Raw genomic sequence first — 12,600 nt, forward strand, 5'->3', positions numbered from 1 at the left:
ATAATTAAAAAATTAAAAAATATATATTTTTATTTCATACGTTAAAAAAAAGTTAACAAAATATTTAATTACGAGACTTCTTTAAAATATTAATGAGCTATCAATTTGAATTCCATACAATACTTTTCTGTCCATTTTTAATAGTTCATGAATATTTTTTAATAAATTTTTTTAAATTATACTACAAAAAATATTTTATCCTATGCAAAACAATTTAAAAAAAATGGCTTAAAAATGTTAGGAGTACTATAAAAATTTGTAATGTTATAATAACTTAGGTAAATACATGCATGTACTCAAATTTTAAATAAAATACTCTACATAGTCAATAATAATTTAAAAATGAAAGAAAATATTTTATTCCATACAAAATAATTAAAAAATATATTTTATTCTATACAAAATAATTTTAAAAAATGGCTTAAAAGATGTTATGAGTACTATAAAAGTTTGTAATATTCTAGTGATTTAGGTAAATACATGATAAAAATATTTTTTCTTTAATTTCTAAATTATTAGTGACTATGTGGAGTATTTCTTTAATGTCCTAAGTCATTAGGACATTACAAATTTTTATAGTACTTCTAACAGCTTTTAAGCCATTTTTTAAATTATTTTGCATAAAATAAAATATTTTTTGTGGTATAATTTAAATAAATTTATTAAAAAATATTTATGAACTATCAAGAATGGGCAGAAGAGTATTGTATAGAATTCGAATTGGTCACCATATAATTTGAATCAGAGTAATTCGAACTTCCCTATGCGTAATTCGAATCATGTAATATCTCACCATATAATTTAAATAATTTTATTAAAAAATTATCATGAATATTTTTTAATAAATTTATTTAAATTATACCACAAAAAATATTTTATTTTATGCAAAATAATTTAAAAAATTGCTTAAAAGCTGTTAGAAGTACTATAAAAATTTGTAATGTCCTAATGACTTAGGACATTAAAGAAATACTCCACATAGTCACTAATAATTTAGAAATTAAAGAAAAAATATTTTTATCATGTATTTACCTAAATCACTAGAATATTACAAACTTTTATAGTACTCATAACATCTTTTAAGCCATTTTTTAAAATTATTTTGTATAGAATAAAATATATTTTTTAATTATTTTGTATGGAATAAAATATTTTCTTTCATTTTTAAATTATTATTGACTATGTAGAGTATTTTATTCAAAATTTGAGTACATGCATGTATTTACCTAAGTTATTATAACATTACAAATTTTTATAGTACTCCTAACATTTTTAAGCCATTTTTTTTAAATTGTTTTGCATAGGATAAAATATTTTTTGTAGTATAATTTAAAAAAATTTATTAAAAAATATTCATGAACTATTAAAAATGGACAGAAAAGTATTGTATGGAATTCAAATTGATAGCTCATTAATATTTTAAAGAAGTCTCGTAATTAAATATTTTGTTAACTTTTTTTTAACGTATGAAATAAAAATATATTTTTTAATTTTTAATTATTAATTTTTTTAATAAATTTTTTAATAAATTTTTTTAATAAATTATTAATTTTTTAAACAGCATAATTCGAATTATACCATGAATTAATGTGTGTAATTCGAACCAAGCTGGTTCGAATTAGTGTGTGCGTGTGTTTGTGTGTAATTCGAACCAAGCTGGTTCGAATTATGTGTAATTCGAACCAAGCTGGTTCGAATTATGTGTGTGTATGTGTTTGTATATAATTCGAACCAAGCTGGTTCGAATTATGTAGAAATGGAGTTCGAACCAAGCTGGTTCGAATTATATAAAAATAGCTTCTGGCTTATTGCTGAAACGATTTTTGCTTTGGCGTATTTACATTATTTTTTGACTCATTTGGCTTAATATGGTTTTTTACCCTAATTCTTATTATAGATTAAGGCTTGATTTGATAACATTTTTACAAAAAATTATTTATCATTTTAAAAAAATACAAGTATTTTATTTTGTATTTAGTAAATAAGAAATCATATGTTTATATTTACAAGCTTTTAAAAGTTGGATATATTTCTTAAAGATAATTGATGTTTAACAAAATTTGAAAAATCTAATATAATTTTATATATTAAAAAATTTAAATTTATTATTATAAAAATTTTTAAGAATCATTTTACTAAACATAATTATTATTACCTATACTTATTAAAAAGAATATTTATTTATGTATTCTTTTTAAAAATTATATTTAATTTAAATTACAACATAATACTATCACTTTTAAAACACTATATTTAATAGATAACTCAAATAAATTATTTTCAAAAACTAAAAACTTTATCAAACTAACTCTAAATCCCTATATACACCTTTCAACTTATTTGTATGGAAAAAAAAATCTTATATACTTTGATTTATATTTTTATTTTGTACCTTATATGACATTAATTTTTCTTTGTAATAATTAAAATTAATTAAATATTGGAATGGAAAATTATATTAAATTTTAAAATATATATTAAATATGTTTAATACCATATTAGCAATTTCTAATTTGTTAACCTACCACGGGAAAATAGAGCAAACATGAGAGAAAGGAAAAAACAAAGGAATTGTAACATTATCAAGAAAGATGCACTATTCAGTATTCACTACGTAAGAAATGAGCTTAAACAAAAATGATTACTACTAATAACGTTTAAAATAAACACGTGAGTCGTGTAGATGCGCGTCTTCCTAGTTCCCAATAATTCATTTTTATTATCCCTACAAGAAATTAAAAAAAAAAACCTATTATTATTTAAAGCCATGCTGAGTGAGGCCTTTATTCGTCATTTCATTTCTGAGTTTCGTGTTTCTCTCTCTATTCTTTCCTTCTGTGTCTTCCCCCTCTCTTCGGTTCCGTGAACCCAAATTCGAAACCCTAGAAATTCAGCTTCCAGAATCTGACAATTCCTCTATTGGAACCCGAGATTTTCTCACCAAGTTCGTCCAATTACTTACTCAATCAAACTCACATACTGTAATCCACGCCCCGAATTTCCCATTCCCATTTCGTCCCAAAACCCTCGATCGGCGTCAATTTCCGAACAATTCGATCGATTTAGCTACGGTGGCTCTCGCGCATGGGTAAGATTTTCCGAGAAACCGCGAAGCCGTCCTCCAAGTCCGCATCGCCGTCTTCGTCTTCGGCTCCGGTAACGACGTCGTCTACTTCCGTCACCGAAACAGTTAGGGGGTCTCATCATTTCAAGATCACGGGGTATTCTCTCTCGAAGGGGATTGGGATTGGGAAGTACGTGGCCTCGGATACGTTCTCGGTTGGTGGGTACGATTGGGCGATCTACTTTTACCCTGATGGAAAGAGCGTTGAGGACAATGCCACCTATGTTTCTCTATTCATCGCTCTCGCCAGCGACGGCACCGACGTTAGGGCGCTCTTTGAGCTGACCCTTTTGGATCAGAGTGGGAAGGAGAGGCATAAGGTCCATAGCCATTTCGAGAGGACGCTCGAAAGCGGGCCGTACACGTTGAAGTACCGGGGGAGCATGTGGTATGTTCAATTTTTTTGTCTTTTTTGTTTGGGGTTTGGCGATTTAGAGAAAAGGTTTTAGTCTTGATTTATTTACCTCAGCCTTTGTTTTCATTTATATAGTTGTGGTTTTATATCGGTTGTATACCTGTGGTTCCTGTAATTATTGTTTGGAAGTATATTTTCGGCATGTGTGGCGTTTGAATTGGTTTCGATCACTGTGCATGTATGTTAACTTGTGGTTTTTAACTGTGACTGATAGCTGTTATGTTTATTTACAATAAGTGAATTATGTTGATTTTAAGTAATTTGAGTACTTCTTCCTTGGGAAATCACCCATCTATTTTGTTTTGAATGATGCTGTTGGATTACCATTTTACGTAATCTGATCATTTGGTATGCGTTTCATATGTTTATGGGGATGGTTCAGCTGTGTGACCGGGCTATATGTGTTGATGTTATGGAAATGGTTAATGGAATACTAATTCGAGGAAGAGGTGTTTTGGGGTGGTAGGAAGAGGTAATCGCATGTTGTTTATGAGTAATTGCATGCAAAACAATTACTTCAATAATGTGCAAATTTGTCACTAAATCAATTATGTTGAGTATGATTTTTTGTGGGCATGATGTAATAGGAACATTTGTGGCCTAATTGGGTTTTATTTTCATTTCATGTTTCTAAATTTTCTCCGCTTTTGGGGTTTGTGTTTTATGAAGGAGGCAGTGAAAACATTTTTTTTATATTTCTTTTACTGTGTTCTTCCAGTTTAGCTTACAAAATTTTGAAATAGACAACACTAAAAATGAAATAAAAACAAACAGATCCTTATTTGTCTCATTTGTGGTTTATGTGCACCCATGCACACACAAGTGCTTGTTCTAAGCCAGTCGAAAGAGTTTGGGAAATGCTGATTGATTGTTTGGTATTGTGTGTTTCAGGGGTTACAAACGGTTCTTTAAGAGAATGGCTCTAGAGACGTCTGACTACCTTAAAGACGATTGTCTATCTGTGAATTGTAGTGTTGGTGTTGTGAGATCACGCACAGAAGGCCCTAGAATCTATTCTATAGCAATTCCACCATCTAACATTGGTGAGCAATTTGGTCAACTACTGCAAAGCGGAAGAGGAACTGATGTGAGTTTTGAAGTGAATGGAGAAATTTTTGCAGCCCATAAATTGGTAATAGCTGCACGATCACCCGTTTTCAGAGCCCAACTTTTTGGTCCTATGAAAGATCAGAATACCGATTGTATAAAAGTTGAAGATATGGAGGCTCCAGTCTTTAAGGTATGATTAAATGCTTGTTGTGATTCTTTTTCAATTTGCTTTGTGTTTCCGAATGCTTGGGGTTTTGGACATTAGCATATTTATATTTTCAATGCAACTAGGTATCCTTTAGATATTCTACTTTATTCATCCTTTAGAAGAGAGAGAAAATAAAAAACAAGTAACTTACCTGATTTTTTTTTAAAATTAGTACGTTAAAGTGGGTATTCAAATTAATTAAATAATAATAAATCCTTAAAAAGGCTGCTAAGACTGAATTTTAAAGGACAAGTAGTATTTTTCTTATATTTTTTGTTGGGCGTTGCGCGCGCGCGCTTTTTTTTTTTTTTTCCTGAAAACAAGAGAAAAGGAAAAAAAAGAAGAGGGGGGGGGGGGGGGATTGGATGTACATATGCTCTGGGTTATAGTCTGGCACTCTGGCTGTCTGGGACTCGGGGTTTGTTTATTGTTGTGATTTGTGAAACGTTTTCTGCAGGCATTGCTTCATTTTATGTACTGGGACACTCTACCTGATCTGCACGAACTCACTGGGTTGAACACAAAATGGGCAACAACCTTGATGGCTCAACATCTTCTAGCAGCAGCCGATCGGTATGCCTTAGAGAGGCTTAGGATGATGTGTGAAGCGAGTCTATGTGAAGATGTTGCAATAAACACTGTGGCTACGACCTTAGCTTTAGCGGAGCAGCACCATTGTTTTCAGCTAAAAGCAGTCTGTCTCAAGTTTATTGCAACCTCCGAAAACCTCAGAGGTGTGCTTTTCTTCCCTGGATTTCTACTTCTTTGCTCACGAAATATTAGAATAGATAAATATGGTTATTAGGGATTGTAAATCGTAAGTGCCTAGTGCTGGAATTATTATGTTAAGTTAATCTGGATTGGTTTGAATAGAAATATTGATTCACCTATATTTCTTCATCAACTAATTATTTCCCCCGTTTGGGATTTTCAGCCGTGATGCAAACTGATGGGTTTGATTACTTGAAGGAAAGCTGCCCTTCTGTTCTGACAGAGCTATTGGAGTATGTGGCTAGATTCACTGAGCATTCGGACTTCATGTTCAAGCACAGGAATGATGTACTCCTTGATGGCAGCGACATAAATGGGAGGCGGGTGAAGCAAAGGCTTTAATAAGTGTGTACACTGTCTGAACTGAAACTGCTTTCTGTAGAGTCCTCTTTCACTCTCCCTTTTTTAAAAAGGATAGCGAGATAATCTTTTATAGGAGTTAGTGGCAATTTTTAATTTTCTTAGCTAATTCATGTGTATGAGACGTAAATGTAATTTGTGATTTTACTTACTGCTCCGTTTGACTCTCTAGTTTCTGTAATATCTTCATTTCATTTTCGCTTTCTTGTGAAAGAAACGTGTCTGAAAGTAATGATCACTGATAAGTGCCGCGTGTGTTCACAGTTCATGTATTCATTTGCTGTTATCATCTTAAAGACGTGGGAAGGGTATTTTCTGATGACATTCTCCCTCTTTTGTCTTCTGGTGCTGGCAAATATGTTTCCAGTACCCCTCCCTTTTATCAAAGCCATTGTATAACTGTATCAATGCGTGCCAAGCATCTTTACTGCAATACCCTCGGTATTTGTGGTGTCATGATTGTTATGTTGCTTAACTAATGATTTATCTTATAGGAAGCGGTTCTGATATGTAAATAAAACTGTTGTTCCTATAAATAAAACTGTTGTGTAACATAGTATTTAACAGCCTTCTGTGTTCCTATAAAACTATATGTTGCGACCAAGTTACTTGTTCTCATCTTTCTTTAGATTGTTGTTAACGCCCACAAAGGGGAAAGTCATTAGTTAAACATGGGAGAAGTGATTAGTCAAGGCCTTCCTTTATCAAGGGTTGAATTTCAAGTTATTGGCGTAAAGTTGAATTTCAAGTTTTTGAGAACGACTCCAATGTTTTGAAAAAATTACCTAAAATTGTGATTTAGGTTTGAACGTGAGATTCAAACTCCTCCTAAGGTAAGAGATGATACTTTCAAGAGACTCCGATATTGAAGTTAGAAAAGAATTTAAACAGGAATTTAGTAGATTAGAACGTGTATATACTTGAGGGGTGTCAGTGTATTTATATTAAAGCCGATAATTACCTTTTGGAGTAATGTCACCTTGAAAATTTGTTAGGGTCAATTTTTTAGTAGAGATAGAAATAGTAAGAAAGATTTGGGGAGGGTTCTTTTTTTAGGGCTGGCAATGGGTAGGGCAAACCCTACCCTAACTCTATCCGCTGGTTGAAAATTTCATTAAAATTTATTCTACTTTATCCTATCCACAAAATAATCAAATTTTTTCAAAGTAAATATAAAATTCAATCATTTCAAATTTTATACATATTAATAAAATAAAAAATAAAAAACTAAAATTAACAAACTAGTTTAGTGGTTGTTCACTTCTTATAAGTCTTTACACCATAAATCCGTACTCTATCCTATTGGCAAGCATACCTGGACCGATCTCTATCCTATCAGCAGCGGGTCGAATTGCCTACTCGAACAGGTTGAGTCGGGTTGGGTACCTGCGGCTAGGATATGAATTGTCAGTCCTATTCTTTTCATCGTGTCTAACATCTTTAAAAAAGTCATGTACATGATAAAGGCTATTTTTTTGGGTGAGCCTTTATTCTTATTGAACTTTACTTTATGTTTTTCGGTTAGAATATCAACATTAATTATAATTTTTTTTCATTTAATACAAAAAATTTTGTAATACAAATTGAATCAATTTAAAAGATAAAATAAATATAATTAATTACCATAAAATAAATAATTTATTACCATTTGAATCGGATGTATTCAAATTTTAAATTTTATAAATTAAAAAATAAAAAAAGCCCGAATAGGTTTAAAAGAGGGGGAATGCGGAATTTGAAATTTGAAATCCCCGAATAGGTTTAAAAGAGGGGGTTCTTTGATTCCTAATCGTATCATATTCTATATCCTCATTCGACGCGGCCATGAGCAACCATGTTCGGAAGTTGTTGAACACGGAAACGGTGCTGTCAAGTGTCAATCCCACTGAAGAAGACTAATCCGGTGGAGCTGTACCTGCCGTTACGCAAGTTGGTAGCCTCAGAATACTCGGAGAGCGATGCAGAAAAAGTTGAAAGCGTTCTGGAAACCCTAAACAAATGGCCGCAGGGACATGGTGGAGCGAAGAGGGGACCTCTCCCTTCCCATGCAACGTGACTGCCTCATCCACTACTCCAAATGCCTTTCCATGGTTGAGCCACTCTTCACCTCTCTCTCCTCCGACGCCGACGCCGACTCCATCATCTTTGTCTGGTACGACGCCTTCAACCCTGAGCATAAGGATGGGGTCTCCTCACAGCGCAACGCCATCCAATTGGAGAAGGCCGCTGTTCTCTTCAACCTTGGAGCCATCCACAGCCAGATTGCTGCCTCTTGCGACCGTACCACCGCCCTTGGCCGTCACCTTGCAATGGACGCCTTCAGAATTGCCGCCAATTTCTTCGACATACTCTGGAAGGATTTTGCCAAGGACGTGGTCTCCGCCACCCTCGATTTGACTCCCCTCTTCGCGCAGTTTCTGCACTACCTCTTCTCCGCTCAGGCTTCCGAGCTCAAATTACAGCAACAACTCAACAACAACGACGCCAGTAACGCTTTCCAAAACCACGAATGTGCCGGGGAGTTTGTATCGGTCAGTCTTGACGCTTGATTGATTTTACATTTATTTTTAATTCTGATGATTATGATGATGATGTAGGTTTATGGGCTTTATTTGAGTGCATGTTTAGTGATATCTAAGGTTTCGGGTGCCGCTGTACGGAAACATGTCTACTCTATTGACCGAACCTGGGTAACTCATCTTCGCCAGAAGATGAAATTCTTTCAGCCGGAGGTTCGTCAGAGGAGGAAATCATCCTTCCTACCCGAATCCGAGGGACCTGATGTATACTCATGGGTCACATCTTGTGCTCCTGATCATGATGCAGAATGTGTCACTGAGATATTAGTTAGAGGGTTTTGCAGGGGCTCGATGATGCCCGTGCTACCAAAAAATGAACAAATATGCATTGACCTGATCCTCTCAGAGTACAACCCTTTCAAGCTTATGTAGGATGGAAAGCTGGTGGCTTACCCATGGGACATGCCTCCTCCTTATCCAACAAATTCGGCAATTCTCTCATCTTCGGTGTCTTCTTCGCCGTTCTCACATATTCATGCACTCCTTCCTTTGAAGAAGAGTGAGCCTTTGAATCTCTATGAGTCCCTGCGCAGTTACTTTGTCCTCAAATACTCTGAGAGCATGGCAAAGAGAGTAGAAGGCCTTGTCGCAATGGTACACAAATTGCGCAATCAGATGCTGCGTGATGACCTTTCTTTGCCCTTTCGCCGTGACTGCCTCATCCGTTATTTCAAATGCCTTTGCATGATTGAGCCTTTCTTTCCTATGAATGGCTCACCCAACCCACCTATCTTTGTTTGGTACAATGCAATTGACCCGTAACAGGACTCTTCTCAACATAACATCCATTTGGAGAAGGCCTCTGTTCTCTTCAACCTGGTAGCCCTCTGCACCCACATTGCTCTCTCCTGCGATCTCTCCACCAACCATGGCCATCGCCTTGCCATGGACGCCTTAAAGGATGCTTTAACTTGGATCTTTTGACTGTGGTTGAATTCTAACAATGTATCTGGCACGTTTGACTTGTCCCAACAATACACCAGTATGATAAACAATGAGATTGACAAGTTGAAATTGAAGTTTTGTCATCCCCAATCTGATGTATCATCATTAGCTGGATACCCTGTATGTATAATCATCTACCTTTTCAGTTGATCTTTTCATTGTACGATTGACTGATGTCAATCTTGATTTGTTAAGTTGTTTGATTGAAATGATGCAGGCTTCAACTTATGATCCGTCGAGTGATGTCACCGAACAGTTTCTTTTAGGGTATTGGAAGGCTCACTCCCTGCTTGGAGTGTTTTGTGAAGCACCATGCTTGGACCTTCTCTCTGAGGTTAGCCCTGTCAAGATTAAGGATGGAAATCTTGTGGCCAATGCAACCTGGGAGGCACCAAATTTGGCATTGGAGAACATGAGCTTGCAGGAGACACAACATTAACATTCCCGTTGAGAAAAACTAAACAAGCTTTAGAAATGGGAAATGAACTTTTTTACTTTTTTTTAATTGGATGTTGGAGCTTTGTTCGTTGATGCTAGAACTCTTCTTATGAAATATTATCCTCGTGATTTTGTTGGTTGATGTATGAATATATTCCTTTTTATTCATCACCAAGCAGCGATTTGAATGCCTATATCATCTTGTAGCTATTGTTAGATATTGTTACATATTGGTAAATTGAGCTTGTTCAGTGTTTCCAATCTTCCATCCATGAAGGGCTAAAAATTTTAAACAAGCAGATAATATAGTTTCATTTAGAATCATTCTTATTTTTTGATGAACAAATTATTATTAGAAAAGTTATACCGTACAGATTTAAATATGTACTGATATACAGATATTTTATTTCTATCACAAAAATACTGGCACGTGGTATGAAGTGTAGTTGAGAGAAAGAGCTTGAGAATGAATTCTAAAAGTGGTTCAAAAAATTTGCTCAACAGCCAATATGAATAACGAGCTGAGCTTGAACGTTCCTTGATAAATGTGTACAATGAAATTCAGTTTTTTTTTTTTTCCCTCGTAGAAATGGTGGAATAATAATGGTGAAATTTGAATATAACTGTTTTGTCGATTTTTAACAAATTGATGGTGGTTCGATTCTAATGGTCTGGGACCGAAATCAATTTCTCTGTGCGAGTACCAGTTTTTTAGAAGTGTATCAAAACGTCTTCGATTAGACACATTTTGACAATGAAAAATAAAAATAAATTTGTAAAATTAATAAATACAATTCGAAAATTAAAATTCTTGAATAAAGACTAAATAAATTATGAAAAGGAAGATTTACTTGAAAATTAAAAGAAAAGCAATAACGATAATTTAAATTAAATTGAAAGATTAATCAAACATAATATAGTGCAGAAAGGTAAAATAGACAAAAAAAAAAAGTAAAAAACACTTGAAAAATAATCTTAATTGAAATGTTAAGTTTTACAGAGAAGAAAATAAATTAAAGAAGAAAGTTGAAGGAACCTTACAAAAAGTATAACTCGATTGCAAACTCAAGGAATCGCTGAGATGTGAGAATGCTGTTTTTTTTCTGAGTGAAAGTTCTAACCCTTATTCCCTAACACTTCACAGTATTTATAGGCTATTTTACATAACGGTTAATTAAATTACAATTAATTACAATTAAATAAGAAATTATAAATTTTGAAATACAATCACTCTTGGTAACTGTCCCGCTGCGTGATTGTAGATATTCCCCATATTTTTCCTAACGTAATAAAAGTTACTAATCTTCCCGCTTTCACTTTTATTCAACCAACTCTTCGAAGACTTTGCTCGATTCTTTAAATCGATTTCTTTGCTCGATTTAATCCTCAATCGATTCAATAATATAATCAAAACCCAAATCGACGTTGACTTCTTCCCAAACTCGCACTTAGGTACGCGTTTTCTCGAAAAATCAAACTTAATTCACATCGATCTGACAACTCTCTTCGGTCGAAAATATTTTCGACCAACAATAACCAAAGAATAAAAAATGCTGTTGCGAGTTCATGAAAAACATTAAATTGAACTTCTTGTACTAAAATCAAATTACTTTGACATTGTATATTATGTAGTTAATTCGAAGATTTTTTTTAAATGTTTTACTTGAAAGATCATAGAAAAATATTAATTTTTATTTTTAAAATTAAAAAAATTGAATTTTAATATTTTTCAATAAAATATGCATGACACATTTTTTTTATAATACTAAATTTATGTTATTGTAATAAAAATAAAATTTACAATAAAAGAAGATTTTTGCGAATAATAATAGTAAAAAAAGTTAAAATTATAATATATATCTTATGAAAACACAAAAAATCAATATTTTAAGTGGTATTCGAATACATAATTTCATTTATTTGACACTGAATTACTAGTTGAATGTTTATTATAAAGATAATAAATTTTTTGGGATAATTTGACTTTATTTTAGAATGATGAATAATAAATTGTTGCTTTAGTATTAATTATTATTGAAGGTAGAAAATATTCACAAATATTCTCCACATAAAAGTCATTTACATATACAAGTCCATACAAGTCTCTTTAATTTAATTCATCTCACGCGCCACTATCTAACCAACATTTCAATAAATGCGCGAATATATAACTGCTTTTTTCAAAAGAATTTCGTTTCTTTTTTCGAATTTCCTTAACATTTTCGATCTACGTTCTCTTCTATATTTGTGTTTCTCTTGGTTTGTTTTCTGCATTTTTTTTCGCAATTTTTTTCGTTCTTTACATTTTTGAAATCAAACTCTGAAAATAGTTTTGAACAATTATCTCGTTGTTGAAGATAATGAATGATTTAAGTTCAGATTGTCAATTGAACCAGAGTAAAGTGAATTATTGTTTTGAATCCAATCAAGTAGTTGAGGTATGGTTCGATTTTAGTTAATGTTTTCGTTAGTAGTTTATGATTCGGTAGGTGAATGATGTAGTTTTTGTTTGTGAAAATTGTTGTTTATCATTGATGGTTTGAATTGAATGTAACATAGGAATTCTGCATCAAAGAAAATATTTTTATGTATTTACAGCAAATTTCAGTGTAAAACTAAGACATTTATCTGTATTGTTTAAGAATTTTCAGTAGATTTATACTGATAGATTCTGCATAATTCAAAACTTTTCATCTTCCTCCTCCTCATC

At 32.9% G+C, this 12,600-nt stretch overlaps 2 protein-coding genes across 3 annotated transcripts; both read left to right on the forward strand.

Annotated features, from left to right (window-relative positions):
• The first annotated feature begins 2,787 nt into the window (after window positions 1-2,787).
• LOC130935139 (BTB/POZ and MATH domain-containing protein 2-like) lies at window positions 2,788-6,247 on the forward strand. Its single transcript, XM_057864719.1, has 4 exons — window positions 2,788-3,512; window positions 4,431-4,779; window positions 5,255-5,531; window positions 5,732-6,247. Exons 1-4 carry the CDS (start codon window positions 3,085-3,087, stop codon window positions 5,908-5,910), a joined length of 1,233 nt encoding a protein of 410 aa, XP_057720702.1. The 5' UTR covers window positions 2,788-3,084; the 3' UTR covers window positions 5,911-6,247.
• Window positions 6,248-7,751: 1,504 nt separating this feature from the next.
• LOC130936445 (vacuolar-sorting protein BRO1-like) lies at window positions 7,752-10,032 on the forward strand. Of its 2 annotated transcripts, none has more exons than XM_057866513.1 (2): window positions 7,752-9,572; window positions 9,648-10,032. In XM_057866513.1, the coding sequence occupies exon 1, from the start codon at window positions 7,941-7,943 to the stop codon at window positions 8,475-8,477; it is 537 nt and encodes a 178-aa protein (XP_057722496.1). In that variant the 5' UTR covers window positions 7,752-7,940; the 3' UTR covers window positions 8,478-9,572; window positions 9,648-10,032. The 2 variants fall into 2 exon arrangements, with proteins under 2 accessions (XP_057722496.1, XP_057722495.1); XM_057866512.1 differs by having other exon boundaries at window positions 9,670-10,032.
• The last annotated feature ends 2,568 nt before the right edge of the window (window positions 10,033-12,600 follow it).

Source organism: Arachis stenosperma, chromosome 6 (assembly GCF_014773155.1).
Source record: "Arachis stenosperma cultivar V10309 chromosome 6, arast.V10309.gnm1.PFL2, whole genome shotgun sequence".
Lineage (NCBI taxonomy): Eukaryota > Viridiplantae > Streptophyta > Magnoliopsida > Fabales > Fabaceae > Arachis > Arachis stenosperma.

Coding starts and splice junctions, on each gene's coding strand:
- LOC130935139 (XM_057864719.1), top strand. CDS start 3,085: ATGGGTAAGATTTTCCGAGAAACCGCGAAGCCGTCCTCCAAGTCCGCA. Junction 4,780..5,254: donor TGGAGGCTCCAGTCTTTAAG/GTATGATTAAAT, acceptor CGTTTTCTGCAG/GCATTGCTTCATTTTATGTA. Junction 5,532..5,731: donor AACCTCCGAAAACCTCAGAG/GTGTGCTTTTCT, acceptor TGGGATTTTCAG/CCGTGATGCAAACTGATGGG.
- LOC130936445 (XM_057866513.1), top strand. CDS start 7,941: ATGGTGGAGCGAAGAGGGGACCTCTCCCTTCCCATGCAACGTGACTGC.